Source organism: Schistocerca americana, chromosome X, assembly GCF_021461395.2.
Source record: "Schistocerca americana isolate TAMUIC-IGC-003095 chromosome X, iqSchAmer2.1, whole genome shotgun sequence".
In the NCBI taxonomy this organism is placed as follows: Eukaryota; Metazoa; Arthropoda; class Insecta; order Orthoptera; family Acrididae; genus Schistocerca; species Schistocerca americana.
In genome coordinates, this window is record NC_060130.1 from 327,508,349 (window position 1) to 327,525,071 (window position 16,723).

At 38.0% G+C, this 16,723-nt stretch overlaps 1 protein-coding gene across 3 annotated transcripts in view; it reads left to right on the forward strand.

The window, feature by feature from the left end:
* Positions 1-16,723, forward strand: part of LOC124555814 (protein lap1) — a 150,956-nt gene that overhangs the window by 115,880 nt on the left and 18,353 nt on the right. For all 3 annotated transcript variants that reach the window (XM_047129881.1, XM_047129882.1, XM_047129883.1), the window contains 2 exons: positions 5,361-5,745; positions 8,091-9,229. In XM_047129881.1, the coding sequence (XP_046985837.1) occupies positions 5,361-5,745; positions 8,091-9,229 (1,524 nt within the window). The remainder of the gene's footprint in view (positions 1-5,360; positions 5,746-8,090; positions 9,230-16,723) is intronic.

Here is a 16,723-nt window from a genome sequence, read left to right on the forward strand (position 1 = left end):
AAGCTGATGCTATGGTCTGTCCGTTTGCTGCATTAACTGCAGAGAATATTTCTATTATAATTGTGACAGTGTACAGGTCCCATCAAGGAAACCTTCAGCTATTTATGAGAAATCTAGATGTGTTATTGAGCTACCTGGCAGACAAGACGAACAGTGACTAGATTGTTTTACAGACAGGAAAAAATAATTAGAGTTATTATTTTGGGTTTCAGTTTAATTTCAGTAGTCAGTTGTCCAACTCTTGTGCTGCAAGGTAGTAGGACACCGATTCATAACATATTACAAAAACTACTGTAGTATTTTAAGGAATGTCATTAAAATGTCCAGAAGTATGGATGTCCAGACAGAATTAAATAATACAGATAATAAGATAAAAACTATATTGGATATTGTCAAACGTGTGACAGGACAGCCTGTCAGGGTAAAAGATATCATAACAATTAAACTAAATGAGAATCTTCTGACTGATAATTCATAAGTTGAGGTGCTTTTAACACCATTTTCTAAATGTAGCAGCAAAAAGAGGATTGAATGGTTCACTTGAAGAAGCAAGAGAATATATTAAAAATTTCACTCCACAAAATTTTAAGCAACTAGAAGTAGCATCTGCTGTGCGGTTCTAGGCACTTCAGTCTGGAACCGCGTGACCGCTACGGTCGCAGGTTCGAATCCTGCCTCAGGCATGGATGTGTGTGATGTCCTTAGGTTAGTTAGGTTTAAGCAGTTCTAAGTTCTAGAGGCCTGATGACCTCAGATGTTAAGTCCCATAGTGCTCAGAGCCATTTGAAACCCCCACCCCCCTTTTTTTTTTAAGTAGCACCACCATCCTGCACCAAATTAATATAATTATAAAAATTCTAAGAAACAAAAGCTCATGTGGTGTTGGTGGTATTTCAGACAGAATTTTGAAAGTTGTTCCAATTTAAGAAGTAATATCCTTAGTGATATATCCATTGTGTCACTACTGCAGGGAATTTTTCTAGGCAGATTAAAATATGCTATTGTTAAACCTCTTCATAAGAAATGTGACAAGGCAATTATCATCCAGTTTGCTTACTGACATCTTTATCCAAAAGATTTGAAAATGTAATGTACTACCGAGTAGTCTCACAGTTAAGTGGAAATGGTTTACTTAGCAGATCACAGTTTGGATTCCAGAAGGTTGCTTCACTGAGAATACTGTGTATACATTCACCCATCAATTCCCAAATTTGAAGAAATGGCAGGCGGGACAAATATTTTATTCAAACGAAGTGGTGATTGCAGCAACTAATTGCTATTTTGCAGACTTGGACAGTTCTTATTATTCAGAAGGGATCAACAAATTAGAACAGCATTGGATGAAGTATATAAATCTAAAAGGAGACTATGTCGAAAAATAGAAAAGGTTTACCCCAAATGCGTAAGTAGTTTTTATTTTTGCATGGACTTGTTCAAACTACGAGGGGAGTTTGAACTTCAGAATGAATTTACTATTCAGCAAGAATTGTCTGACTTGGCACTTCTGACATGCAGCAGCTTGGAAGTACTCTGGTCTGCTTCAGATGTCTTCAGTGGATTTTCAATCTGACTGTCCTCCGTCACAAGAATGAATAAGTGTACTGTTACACGTGCAGTGAAGACAAGGCCAGACACCGAGCTGACGAGGCAGTGTTGTGCTTAGTAAAATATTTAAATGCCTTGCCTTTAAAATTGTGTTATATGTGGTGGTCAGAACAAATACTTGCACATTTTGCAATGCTGTTATGAGTTGTTAACGATGACGCATCATTGGAGGTTATTGTCCACAAATGTTTTTAGTGCCAGATCATTTGCATATTGAATGCAACACAAATCACTCCATAATTGAAATCCCGAACAAAAGGTAGAGGTCCTATCCACCCCAAAGATTGTGTCCAACATCTGAAGGCAAAAAAAGAAAAAAGAAAAAAGAAGCCTTGGAAAGTCCATCATCCATCTCCCCCACCACCACCACCACCACCACCACCACCACCACCACCACCACCAGTACTTTTCAAGCACTCATTACAAATGGAAAAAGTCTGATGACCATGGGGAAAGTTTCGTACAAAAAAATGTGAAATGGGTCAGATTTACAAAAGAAAATATGTCGATTTTCTACTCAGGAAAACTTTCGGAATCTCACAGTCTTTCTTTAAAAAATCTGGGATATTTAAAGTAGTTAATGTGATCATGATACACTGAAGCAATCTTTTAGTTATCAGGTCCCTGTCCCCTTTAACAGAGAGAAGAAAAAAGAACTTTTTGATCTGCAACCTATAGTTTATGGTGCTTTCCTGTCATATTGCCATAACTTGTTCTCAACAAATGTAAGGAATGCTGTCCGGCCCTGTTAGCTGAATGGTCAGCATGGCAGAATGCCACTCCAAGAAGCCCGGGTTCGATTCCCTGCTGGGGCAGAAGATTTTCTCTGCTCAAGGACTGGGTGTTGTGTTGTCCTCATCATCATTTCATCCCCATCTCCAACGCGCCAGTCGCCCAATGTGGCGTCGAATGCAATAAGTACTCGCCTTGGCGGCCGGACTTCCCCGAATGGGGGACTCCCGGCCCACAATGCTGTACGCTTATTTCATTTCACTTTGTCAGGAATGCTCTCCAAGATGCCTATTAGATGACTCTGAAGAAGTTTACCAGGATGAGAGTGTACCAGAAGGAAGGTTAGAATTACCTATTGAGAGCCCTGTTATGAATTTAACCTTCATGAAAACTTGCATATCAGAGGTTTTTAGAAGGTGTAGTTGACTTGTTTTTGGATTTCTGTTCTGAATGTTACTGCACTTCTGTAGGAACTAAGTTGTAAAAGAATAATGTGAAATGTTTTTCTTCCATGCAGTGCAATAATTCAAAATGTTTCCATTAGTATACATTCTAGGAGAAGAATGGTATGCTAAACATTATGATGCTAATGTATAAAATTAGACCTCAGAGTAGAGAAAATGAAAAAATCTGGTACTAGAGTTTAGTCAGATGTTATCTGGACTTTTTTGTCTCCTGTAATAGTGTGGAAATTGGAGTCACACCCTTCAGCCCAAAGAAGAATTGACTTACTCCCTTGACAATTTGGTAAGGGTATGAAAGATGATAGCTTATGGACAGACAAGTCACTGATTTTATGTCATATTTGAATGGGCTTGTTATATACATTTTCTTTAAAATGCTTCATTATTTTGCAGTCGAAAATTTGCAAGTATGGAAAGGTCGTACAGAACTGTAAGAGGCATACCCTATGCTTCCCCAGTTTGCTTTTGAAGATACTAAATGAGAGAGATTGTACCTTCAGAACCCTTTGGTTCAGCACCTAAGTAAACTTGAATAATAATAATAATAAAGAAAAGAAAGGCCCAGAAACCTCATTTAATTTTTAAAACTGTCTTGATGGCATCATCTCACTACGATAATTCTGAAATCAGCATTGTGAATAACATCAGCAGTGACATTTTTTCAGTAGCAGTGCTTTTACCTACTTTTCCAGTCTCATCAGTTTTTGATGGTCAAGTTGGTAACTCGGATGAGTGGAAAATAGTGTCATCAACAAATGAAGAACACTACACAGGACCCTTTGCAACAGATATTGTATTGTTGGTGGCTACATCAAAGACAGTTGTATTACAAGTGGAACTTGGGGGTGGGACATGATTTTTCAGTTCAAACCAATCAGGTATACAGGTATGAAAATGTAGTTAGAGGAAGGGCTGAATGTTAGGTGGTATCTATTGTGGCCTCACAGACAATAACACATCACGCTGCCTATACAGAAAAGCCCATTGTCTAGTTATCTTCAGAAAGAACAGCTTACAAAGTTAGAAGAGGTGCCTTTTGAAACCACATTTTCTGCCAGGAGATCCTTGTAGTCTAAGATTCAGACAAGGTGACAGTTCGCCATGTTCTCCAATGTCATCTTGCAACCCCTCCCTCATTTATTTTATTGTTTACAGTTCACTCGGTTTTAGTGGCAATCAGACAAGTGAAAGGGGTGGCATTAACATTAGATACATAGAAAGTTATTGAATTTTACTGTGTACCTTAGCTGATCTATGCTTGTAGAGGTCTATGCTTAATCACAGTACTGTATCGATGGAATTGACTTAATTTTAACGCAGTTTGTGTGTCCCTGCAAGAAATACATGGTCATAGTCAGTCTCACATCACTCTAGACAAAAGATTCAAATGAAAGTTACATTCAGGAAGATTTCATTGTCTCTCTAGCTACCATAATAAGTTATAAGACTTCTTCCAGTATCCAACTATGTCGATGGTCACCTTTACAATATTCAAATTGTCGTGTGCCATCAGTGGCTGCCACTGATATATTACTCTACAATCCTCCTTTATTGCTTATAATTTTCGATACTTTACTTATAAAATCACAAAACTTCTTCCACAGTTCCATAAACACTCCTCCGTTTTCAGTAAAATTTATATTTCCTCAACTATCGAAACTTATTCCGACCATTACCTTCAGCCACATGTAACCTGCTGATGTCTCTCCAACATCTCCCATGAATGTGCAGTCTAATAGGGGATTCCCTGATTGTTGGCATGGAACTGACCTGTCTGAAACCTTCTAGAAGGCCAACAATGTACTAGTCTCCAGAAGCTGATGGCTGTTCTCACTTATTAGTAAGGGTATCGATAATGGTACACTTACAGTCTCCATGCAGTTGTTAACAGCAGTGATTCAGTAAATTGTTTGAAAAGTGGGGTTATAACTGCTTTCGTGACTCACATGGTTTTGCAAAAGTCTAGCAGAATTTCTGTGCAACATGCTGTATGTTGTTTCATCTTGCTGTTGTGTATATTGTCCTTACCAGATGTTGTATTACAACCTGTAAGCAACGAGCACACTAGCTCCTTTATGGCTGAAATTCTCAGTGCAATCTTTATCTTCCTTGTGGTGTGTCCTTTTTATTCATTACAGGATTCCCTGTAGTAATTTAAGGCATTGATCTATGCTGTTGTGTACACTATGACAAAAGTTTTGCTTTTAATTTATTTGAATATATCTGAATATCATTCATTTTATAATAGTGTCAGTTGCGGTTTACAGTACAACCCTTTATTAACTGCAAAATAAGCATCTTGCCTACTGTATACTGTTTTATTCTGTTAACTATATATGACGACTTGTTCCACAGCCCTGTAACCTTTAGCACATATGATCTCACAGGACCTTGAAAAGTACACAAATAAATAGGAAAAATAACAATTTCCTAATTTAAACAGAGATTTGGTAAAGTCCCATTTTTTATTACTGTAACAACTTTAAAAGAAGGAATTTCTTGACCATAAATTGTAATTATTAGCAGTCAGTTCATTAAAAACAGCATTATTATTTTCAGGAGTCTATGGGAAATGGTAGGGAAAACGAAAATCTTGATATTTCTGATAACAGAGTTGAAGTCCCTCAAGATTTCAAGCAAGGCTTAGTTGTCAACAGAAATAAGATTGATGATTTGGATGCAGCTAGTCCAGTTGTAGCTGTAGGAGGAGGACCTGTTATCCGTGAAGCAAAGTATGTGAAAAAATCCACAAATTCTTCTGCAGCAGAAGAAATGTCCATGAGCAGTGTAGTCTCCTGCTCACCTTGTGAGCAGGGCCAACCTCAACCTCCTCCATATTACATTGCTGCAGCATATTCAAAACAAGCTGCATATTTTAGACAACAAGAAAATATGCAGATGCAGAATAAGCAGAAAGCCCAAGCGTCTCCTGAGGATTATCAAGGTAAGCGTAAATGTAAATTAGCAAGGTACTTGACTTAAAGCCACTACTAAACTACCCAAGCTGCAGCTCATTGAGCAGCTGATAGTAAACTACAAAGTAATACTTCTGGGAGATCTGCCTGAAAAGTCATTTTCAGCTCTGCTAGTTCCTACATCTCCTGGTGACCCATATTAGCAAATCCCTCTTTCTTTCTTTAAAATTAGTATTTATGTGTTATATTAAACCTTTCTGTACTTACATTTTTCAAATAAAGGCTTTAAAGTTACATCCATACACAGGATACTATTTTGAGAATGGGGTGTGGCATCAGGATAATCATTTTTTGGCCTTATTTGCAAATTATGACAAACATATACCTGTATATTTAATATACTTTTTCATAAAGTAGTGTGAAATATTGGAGAGGTTGGTGGGAAAGTAAAAAGTTTGTTTCATACAACAGTGGGCCACTCGAACTGAGTGCATTGGCAACCAAATGAACACAGAATGGAATGTGATTATCTGTATGATAATTAATCACTACTCATCAAATAGAAGAGTTGCTGAGCAACACACAAGTGCATAGAAAATAACAATTAAATGCTAAGCTGTCTGATTTTATTATCCTTTCCTACAGACATCTATTGTTCAGTGCCTCTTATTTCTGATGAGTGTATTATTACCGACACTTGTTTATACAAAATGTAAAGAAATGCCACATATATTATATTATTTCCTTACACATACATACTTAAAAGTATCTTGTACAAACAGAAATGTGTTAAAATTTTACACAAGTAAGTATCATACCACTGCATATGTGAGGTGTTATCCAAAAGTTCAACAAATGTATTAGTTAAAATTATTACATCATATTCAGATCTTATTCTGCACTATCACCTTCAATTTAATCCCTTTGGGAGTGAATACATCAATCCTAAGATTTCTGCCATGTCTGAAATGCATCTTGGAAGTCATTGTTAGGATGTGATCTGTGATTCTGCTTGAATCTCCTTCACTGTAGCAAATCAGTCAATACCCATTCTACTTGATTTTCATCTTGGAGAAGAGGAAGAAGTCACCCAAAGCTAGTTCTGTTGAATGCTGTGTGTGAGAAACAAGCACCATTAATTTTTTGTCAAAAATTCATGATTACTGTAGACTATACACCATTGTGTTGTTGTGGAATACCCAGTCATTCACATGCCATTTCTGTCGATATAATCTTAATGCTTCCACAGCTGAATAAAATGTGTGTTAAGCTGTTATTTTAGGTGCATTTATTAAGTCACAGCTGGTTTCTTGCTGTACCAACATCTTCAGGCGACAAATGTGATAGTAGTGTATAACAGAAGTGAAAATAAGGGATTAATGCAAAAAATAAGGGACTTACTTTTTCCCTCTCTTTGTGACCTACCAAGACATTTTTAACTAATTAGTCACTGCTGCACTAACTAGATTACAAAATGAGCAACACAAAATAAATAATGACTATAAGCCTATAATTCATACTCCTTGCCCAACTTTTTCGCATGTTGAAGACAGCCTGTGTTGCCACCATGTGCAGTATTAAAATCCTCCTTGCAGAAAGAATGTGTTTTATGGTGATTATTCTTTATATGTGCAATCCATGAGTATTGCTCCTAATTAGTGTGACACACACAAGTAACTTTTTTATTTTCTTCCTCAGTGAATTTTCTTCTCCACTATACTCGCCAGCATCATCCAGCTTAACTTTTTACAAACTATTTCAATGCCTAAGTGCTGCACATTGTCCTCTCAGAACTCAACTACAACAATTGAAGGATAGTGAAAGAGGAATTCCTCGTCATGTATCAGGCTGATATAACACTGAATGGAAACCGTATTTGTGAGCCTAAATTAATTGATATGGGGGCGGCGGGAGGGGGAGGGGGGAGCAAAGGAAAGGGAATGACGAAGAGCATCAAAGGAATCATCATATAATCTATCTAATTTAAAAGAATGAATGGCGGGAATTCTGAAAATACAGGATATTTCTTGAAAAATAGGGGACCCAGGATTTTCATCCATATTAGGTGAAAATATGGGATTTCCTGCAACGTATGGAATAATTGACAACCCTAGTTGGAATACAACAAGTGCAATGTTTCACTTCATTTACAGTGCTTGGTATAAACACAACAAGCAGTATGCATTTTGTATAAAACATTCAGCGCAGTACTATGCTGCTGCTCGCTGTCCCCCCCCCCCCCCCCCCCCCTTTCCTTTCCCCTTTTTTTTCCATACAGTTATACACATAGTCAAAAAGGTGTGGTCTTGACCTACTTTTAAGTATTTGTTGAAATGGTAATGTAACTTGTTTGAAGTTATTTCGTAATTTTCAGGAATGTTGCCACCTACACCTGTGCAGAACTCAAATTTCCAAGATGAGGAGAAGAACCGTAATTCATTTCTACTCGTCACAGATAAGGAAGATATTGCTCCTGATAAAAATTTTAGCGGCCATTTGAATGACGAATCTGGTTTGATACATACTAAATTGAGTGCATTGGAAGGTGATGTCACTAATCTTGGTGGGTCTTACGATAATTGTAAAGAACGACATGAGAAATTTACTGAAGAGTTGCCCAGTTTGTCTCCATTCATCAGCGTAAAGACAGAAGATAGCAGTAAAATGGGCAATTTTATTTCTGGAAGCATATTGAATCCGGAACAATTGAATGAAACAGTGGACTCAAATGCAACTGGTTTCCCTGCTGACACAGATAAGAATTGCGTTAATCAAAATACAGCATTTTCACATACAGACTCACTAGAATCAGATGCTGAGAAGGATATAATGGAACCAATGGCTTTTACTCAAGAAAAAGCACATATAACAGAAAACGTGATCGTACCGACACCACAGCGACCAAATTCGAGACTGTCTAATACCCCTACGTGTGAATCAAGCCTTTGCAACCCTTCTGTTAATTCGGCAACTTTATTGCAGAATATAACACGTGGTTCTACAAATACGGCAACAGTAAAGTCTACAAAGATTCCTTCTCTAAGGTTGCCAGTAAAGCAGGAATGCAATGCAGTGACCAGGGCTGATAAGACAACTCGTACTTTGGGTCCTCCAGTGACTTCAGGTATTCCCCTGCCAGGATTTTATTCAAATATTGGCTCGAAGAGGAGCTCGTACAGCTCACAATCATCAGGAAGCAGGCCCAGTTCTGTAGCTCCCGCAAATGTTGTGCCAGATACTTCTCTTGCAGAATCTGTGTTGAATTATGCAAATCTTCCACCTGTTAAGTTGGCCTCCAGTGCAGTTGGAAATGGCTTCATAAAAAAAGATGAAGATGTATCTGATAACAGATCTCCTGTACCAATGAAGGCCACCCGGACTTCTCAGACTGACCATAATCGTAAACACAGTCGTATACCTGTTGGAATGGGATCTAGTGCACAAAAAGCACCTGAAGTTACAGCAAAACCAAGTAAAGTTTGGATGTTTGGTCTTCACAAAAATGCTACAGTGGTAAGTAACTTTTGTTAATGGAATATATTCTTCCTCTATATTTTTAATTAAAGGAACATTTGCATTTAATTGCATTGTAATCTTTATACTCTTAGGAGAAGTGTAGTGTTTACTTTAGCACCCAATGAATTCTCTAAAAATTTTATTCTCATTATTAGTTGTAAACATACTCATTTTGAAACTTTCTCATAATATAAACTGTATGAAATACTGCCATTTCAACTAAGCCCTTTACCCTTTGCCATGAATGCTCACGATTGACAATGCTACGCTATGCAGGCATGAGCAGTGGTCTGACAAAGCCTGAATGTGCCAATACCCCTGTCCCACTTTCCAAACTCTGCATAGACCATCGTGGATATCTTAGGCCTGTTTCACACTGGGACACTGGTGACGGTCACCAGTGAAGGTCACCGGTGACTGGTGAACACTCTCGGATCATTAGTATCCGACACCGCAGGTATTGCCAACTGATTAGTGAGTGAAATGGACTCTTACAGGGGTAGCAACTAAATTTCAATAGCCTTTTATGGTCCGAAAAATAAAGTATTAAATTTGAAAAAAGAGCATACAACTTACCAATTTTGTTGTTCTTACCCATGCCCTTCTCATTGAAATCATGCACAAACTTCTTTATAATTTCTTGCCACGTATTTGTTTTCATTACTACAGCCATCGCTTTTGACATCCCAAATCCCGAGTTAATCAGATCAAAACTCATGTGTGTACAGTATAATGAACAATGAATATTTCACGTCACTGTCTCAGAAATGACTGTCTGTCAGTTGGCAAATCTGCAGCGCTGTGTCTGTGATCAGTGTTCCAGTGTGAACACTCCAATTCAAACTAGTGCAGGTCTGGCAGTGACTGCTGTAAACACAGTGACCTTGTCCATCACAGTGGATCGGTGAGGCAGTGTAGTGTCCCGGTGTGAACGCGCCAGTTCAAACAAACGTATCTCAGTCGGTGACCGTTTCTGGTGACTGTCACCAGTGTCCCAGCGTGAAGCGAGCCTTACTTTGCCCTGGGAGAAAGGCGTCTGTCACTCAGTAAGAGCATTGCTTGTAAGGGATCTGTGTTGAGTCATGGCTGCTACATAGCTTCTGTAAGTGAAAGATTCATTCCGGAAATATAGGCATTTTTAGTGAAATCTTGTTAATGAACATTTATGCATGTCCTTGTTATGCCTCAGTGACTGGACTTACTTGAAGAATATCATGGCCTTTAGCTTCCCTCGTCCTTATGAAACTAATGAGCTTGCTATCAAGGGGATATCAAAATGAGACAGATAAGAAATAAAATTAATGATCTGCAAATCTTGTGCAACAGAATTGTTCACAAAAGCAGATTGTGTTGGACCAGACTGTGTGAGCATTGTGTTGCCTCTATGTGCTAAATATGCCTGTTACAAATCTTTCTCTGGAAGTACTTTTCTATTTTTATACCACTGCTAAGGATTGTTGCTCAAAGAACAATACAATAGTCACATATTTTATCAGCCTTTAACTTTATATGATGAAAAATGATAAGTAAACCAGGTTGATGGGTCACTGCGATTAACTTTTAATTCTTCAGTTTAGCTCCTTTCTACATGGGTTAATGTAATGTTGTAAGCACTTGTGTTGATTGGGTCATTTAGAAAGTTTGCAGTAAACTGCCAGTAACTTTCAATTCTTCAAAGAATATTCAGTTAACATAATTCTTGAACAACCAAGGAAAAACTAAAATCATATGATTTTTCTGCTTGTAAAATTCCATTTAGACACTCCCTGATGGTGAATCATACAATTGCCGATACTTTAGTTATTGTTTTGTCAATAATGTTTAGTAGTAATGTCAGATTTAAACTGCAGAAGCAAATCACAAAACAGAATTGACTTTACATCCCTGAGAGCAGTCTGGTAACATCCCAAATTTTAAGTCAACAGTTGATGATAGCATGCAGCACACTACAGTAAGGGAGTGAGTGAGTGCTACTCAGCAGTTCCCTACTGAATCTATTGTAAAGAAAATGATATAATAATGTATGTTATACAGAAAGGTGTGCAGAATGATTATTGGAGGAAGATATGTATGGGGTGGGGGGATCAAACAGACTCTTTAGTGGTCAGATGACAGTTTTTGGACATAGTAAACTCTAGACTTTATACTTCATAAGTACTGCAGCGAGTTCCAAGTGTTATCCAGCGTACATTGACAATTGTATGAGGGTGTGTTGAAAAGTAATCGTTCCAAATTTTTTTATGTTTCCGGAAACTCTTAGAGCTTTTTAAGTAAAATTGTTATTAACATTATACATTGTTATTCTTCATGTCTACATAGTTATTTCTCAACATAGTCACTCTGGCAAAGAACACAGTTCTCTCAAGAGACCAGTTTGTTGATACCATCACTGTAGCATGTTTGACTTTGTTGACGAAGCTACGACCTCACCTCTGCTTGCACCACTTCATCACTATCAAAGTGAAGTCCTCAAAGGTGTTTCTTACAGTTTTTCAATTTCAGTGTTCACTAAATGCAAAGAATAATGCAAGGTTGTGAACAGTTGTGTGTTGAAGTGTCCCATAACTAAATGCAAGAATTTTGGCAGTTCTGTCTCTTGTCTTCTGTAATAAATAATAATAAAGGCATATGAATTAGTTGTGAACTATTGAAACATGGTGGTTGGGGGATGTCAGCAGCATGTTGTATCTCTCCTTTAAAACAGTAGTACAATTTTCAGTAACCAGTGTTGCTGTATAGAATCGATCTTCTTGTAATAGTGAGGTGAGCCAGACATGGATTGAGTGGACGCAGTAGATTAATAACTGGGTGCAAGTAATCCTGGCAGCCTGATCATGGTTTCCAGACAGTTTCCCACACTTGTTTTGGCAAATGCTGAGCTGATCCCCAAATTCTGCCTCGGATACTACAACACGCAAACAGTTGTTATACAATAACAAAGAAAACAAAATTTCATGGGAAGTATTGACATCAGCTGTGATTAAGTGTGGAGATAATTCAATAACGTAAGTTGAAAGTTTGTGCTGGACAGGGACTCAGCCTGGATTTCTTGCTTTATGCTAACGGTTGCCTTAACTGCTTTAGCTACCCATGCACACTTAACAGCTGACCCTCATTCTCAACTTATCGCACACTAAAAAGTAGTGCATTAGTGTGCACTACTAATTCTTTTACATCACATTCCCATAGTCATTAATGGACATACATATCAGTATTCCAGTTTAAAATAAAGTTTTTGGAACTTCGGTTACATGCTGTATGCTGCAATGTGTAGGCTGAACAGAAGCAAATAGTAGATCCTTTTTTAATATAAGAAAGATAATGCATTTATAAAAAAAACTCCAGAAATAAAATTGGCACACACTTGTTTACATAAAAACGTTTTTACAAAAATGAAATTTGAAAAGCCAATCTCTAGCTACTGGATCTGGCACATAGCTAGAACTGTGAACAATTGTGACTTGTCACCAATACCGCAGCACAGAGCAGTTCTTCGTATGATGGAGATCTTAGCATGTGTGATAGTCCTGTTTGGGAACTATGTGTCTGCAACAAAAATTAGTGGGATCTATTAACATTTCTTATAATGTGGTAGGTTTGAAAATAAAATTAAACTTCGATATGAGTTGGGTGGAGAGATCAGTTCTGTTTTAAAATGACTGTTATTCATTCACGTCATTGGTAATTCAGTGTACTTTTTCATTCCTTAGTTCCATCATCATTGTGTGGAAAAGAAGCAAATTGCCTGCTTCATTTCCTGGCACTTCTCTGAAGAAAGCCAACTGTAGTTTATGTCAACAACTGTATTGGGTCAGAAGAGGATCCACAACAGATTTAGAAGGGGGGAGAGGAAGGAAAAAAGTGCTACCAAAACATCAGCCTACCTATGATAGTTTATTTTCATGATTGCTGCAGTGTACCAGAGGTTTGTTGACTGTCACTTCAAAATGTTCAAATGTGTGTGAATTCCTAAGGGACCAAACTGCTGAGGTCATTGGTCCCTAGACTTACACACTATTTAACTAACTTATGCTAAGAACACACTCCTTCTTCCTAAAGGATTTTTCTTTCTTTGTCAGTTACCTTAGTGACAAATGGTGACCCCACAGAGTGAGGAGGCGTTCCTGGTGTTTTGAAGAGCTTTTGAAGACCTTATCCATGGAAATGCTATAAAAGTCATTGGCCCTCATTGTTTCCATTGAGAAATGATGATCGCTTGTTGTTGTCATCACAGATGCAGAAAATTCAAGCAGAAAAACTTCAGTACTTGGTTCCACAACACAACTCACAAGGGAATGGTCCAATAAGACATGTCAAAACCTACCCTGAATTTTTTTTACACAGAAAGAAGACAATGAAAGAAATGCTCTGCCAAAATTTTAGCTGTTAAGAGCCACTGCAAGTATTTTGCAAAAAATGTTGAAGTTACACATTTTTGCCACACGAAGAACAGCTTATAACAGTGGTTTGTACAGCCCTGCACGCCTAGCGCGTGACTCGGCAAATCACTCACGCAGCAACCCGTAGTGGAATTACCCAAAGTTCACAGACACCAATTGTAAGCGCCTAAAGCGTGGTTTACAATGGAGTGAACGGAAGCAAACTCGTGCAAATGAGCATTTGCAGAAAATTCGCTACCATTCACTTTTATATGGGTAGTCATTTATACTAGAGGGAACGGAAGAGAACACGAGGTAGTGAACATTGCTTGTGAAAGCTGTGTTAGTTTTTAGTTTTTGGAGCTAATATTCAGCACACAGGATACAACTCTATCTTGTTAGAGCCACAATGCAAAGCTTCACTATTCAGTGAGGATTATTTTGCATGGCGAGTGCATTGTTCTTGACAGAGTATGCGAAATGGCACAAGGAAGGAAGAATTTACATGTCAATTTGTGTGGATGCATGACATGCATGGAGATCTTGCTTTTTACACGGAATTGCATCTCCATCTCTCGTTAGCACTGGTCCAAAATTTTCCTTGTGTGTCAGCTGCCATTTTTCCCTGGCTTCTCATTACCATTGAGGGGAAACTTATAATGAGAACAATAATTACCGACATTGAGCATCATATCAAGAGGTGACACAGCTACCGTTTCCACTACATGTGTAAGGTCTAATGGTCGTATTCTTTTCTGTTTTCTTTTTTCTAAAACAAAAACGGTCCAGTGGCAAACTGCACGCTTCATGATCCAGAGAGTGTGGGATGAAATCCCGTCCAGACCACGACTTTTTCACTATAATTTTTAACCGAGCATTCACTTCTCACAGATGTTGAATGGCCATGAAAGACATGTGATTCAGATTCCACAATAAACCTCAGGTCTCCATTTTGAGATTAGGTAACTTGGGAAGGTTAGGGACTTGTAAGTAGCTGCAGTGGTTTCCAGTGGAAAGACCTGCAAGAGACCTACTGGGTACACCAGACAGAATTCTCTTTTGCTCATGCTTATTAACTTGTTTGCTTTGGTGAAAACCTGGCTTAAACTATACAAACTTTTTTTTATTAACGTCTATTGACAGTTCAATTCTTGCTCATGTAATTCTGATAAAAGTGGCTAGTAGAGAAAATAAAATAATGGCAGTGTTTGATGTCACAGACTACTTCCATCAAGGAAGACTTTTAATCTGTTGAAATGAAATGTGTCTCGCAGTACTACATTTTATAACAATTCCTGTAGGCTATTCCTTATAATAATGTTTGAATGTTGCACAGTTGACTATCAGCGAAACAGTTCTTTGTTTACTCCCTGTAGTCATCACAAAAAATGCAAAGTGTCTATTAAATGACAAAAGCAAACATTTTTCTTGCACCAGGCACACTGGACGCAGGGAAAATTGATGCAGTCAGGCACGCCATAGTAACCACCAGTTTTATGTAGACAGAACTGGGATGGAGTCAGAAATGCTCCTGGGCATTGTTCTGCATATTGTGCTGCATACCAGGCATACTTGATCAAATTTGTAAAGTGTGGCGAAAGCAACTGGTAATGCACAAATGATTGGAGCTTAAGAATACTGTTCTGCTGACAAATTTGAAATGAGTGAGAGGTATCAGAAATTATATTGTCTGATAATTTCCTGAAAAATGCTTTCCATTGTCGAAAAAATTCTTTATCGAGAGGATGACTCACACTGTTAGTTCCAGGTGGGATCCACATTACATCTAAAAACTTTTCGTCGTCGTCCTCCACAAAAACAGAGGCATTATGTCCAGACCATGAATCCAACAAAAGCTATGAATTAGTTTCTGCATGGTAGGAATACCTGTTGAACAAAATGTTTAAATTATTCTTTCCCATTTCTCCTGATTTTCATATGATGATTGCAAGACTTTTGCAGCTAAACAGTCCATTTTTTTATTTTTGGTTCTAATTTGCCTTGAAGGCAGATATACAGCTGCGGAAACAGTAAACCGTTCATGCTTATCACTGGCATTATCGTACATGAAATTGTCATTGCATTCATTGTTGGGGCAACTGACTGCATTTTTTCTTCACCCTGAAATGATAAAGTGTGGTGTGCACACAGTTCTTTCATGAAACATGACTGATCAGCATTACAAACAGTAGTTGCGGGGATGACAGCAAGTTTTGTCCTTATGTCGGCTATGAATTTCTCTATAACATTGTCTATCATTGGTAGCTGCTCTACACATTTACATGATGTAAACTTGGTAATTTTGTGACTTCCTATTCTGTACAATTTCTTGAACTTGTGTGGCCAGGTTGACGAAGCCTGGAAATTAGCAATGTTCATGTCAGATGCAATTTGGAGGGCCCAGTCTCATAGAGCACCATCGGTAGTGGTGCATAGCCTCTCACGAGCAGTTCTAAATCTTTTGAAGTTTTTCATTCAGATGGATTTGGGTTTCCGATTGGCGCATATTTCTTACTTCATGTAATTCATGAAAGGGGGGGGGGGGAAGTATTCTTATTCAGAACTGTTAACTGTTACTGGCACAATTGATGTCGTCTGAACCACAATCCATGGAATCGTCGCAGTTATTTTCTATTTCTTCTAACGTATCGACAATTTCAAATGACATGTCGATATCGTTTGAATGAATGTCAAGGAAATCAGCTAACAAATGATGCAGAAGTAGTTGATTTCGGTTGGAAATCATATTCTTCATATTTTGTCTTTGCTAAATTGAGTATGTTAATTGGATTCCATATTACTGTGAAACTAGAAGAGAAAAAGGTACTCTTACAAAAGCATAATAAATATTAGTTCAGCTTTACCTGCATTGTCAATTCTTACCAATACTGCAAAATGCAGCTGAGAATTTGTAATAGATGTTACTTGAGTGGCCAATTCAAGAGAATGGGTACTGTGTACTGTTGTGTCAGAGAAACTATCAACGAACAGTAACCTGAAACGGCCTTTACAAATTATGATCGGGTTGTGTCGTGTTTCCTGTTTACAAATGTACTGCTGACCTCGGCTGTGTGTATGCCTAGTTGTGCATGCACCACTAGGGGTGTACATT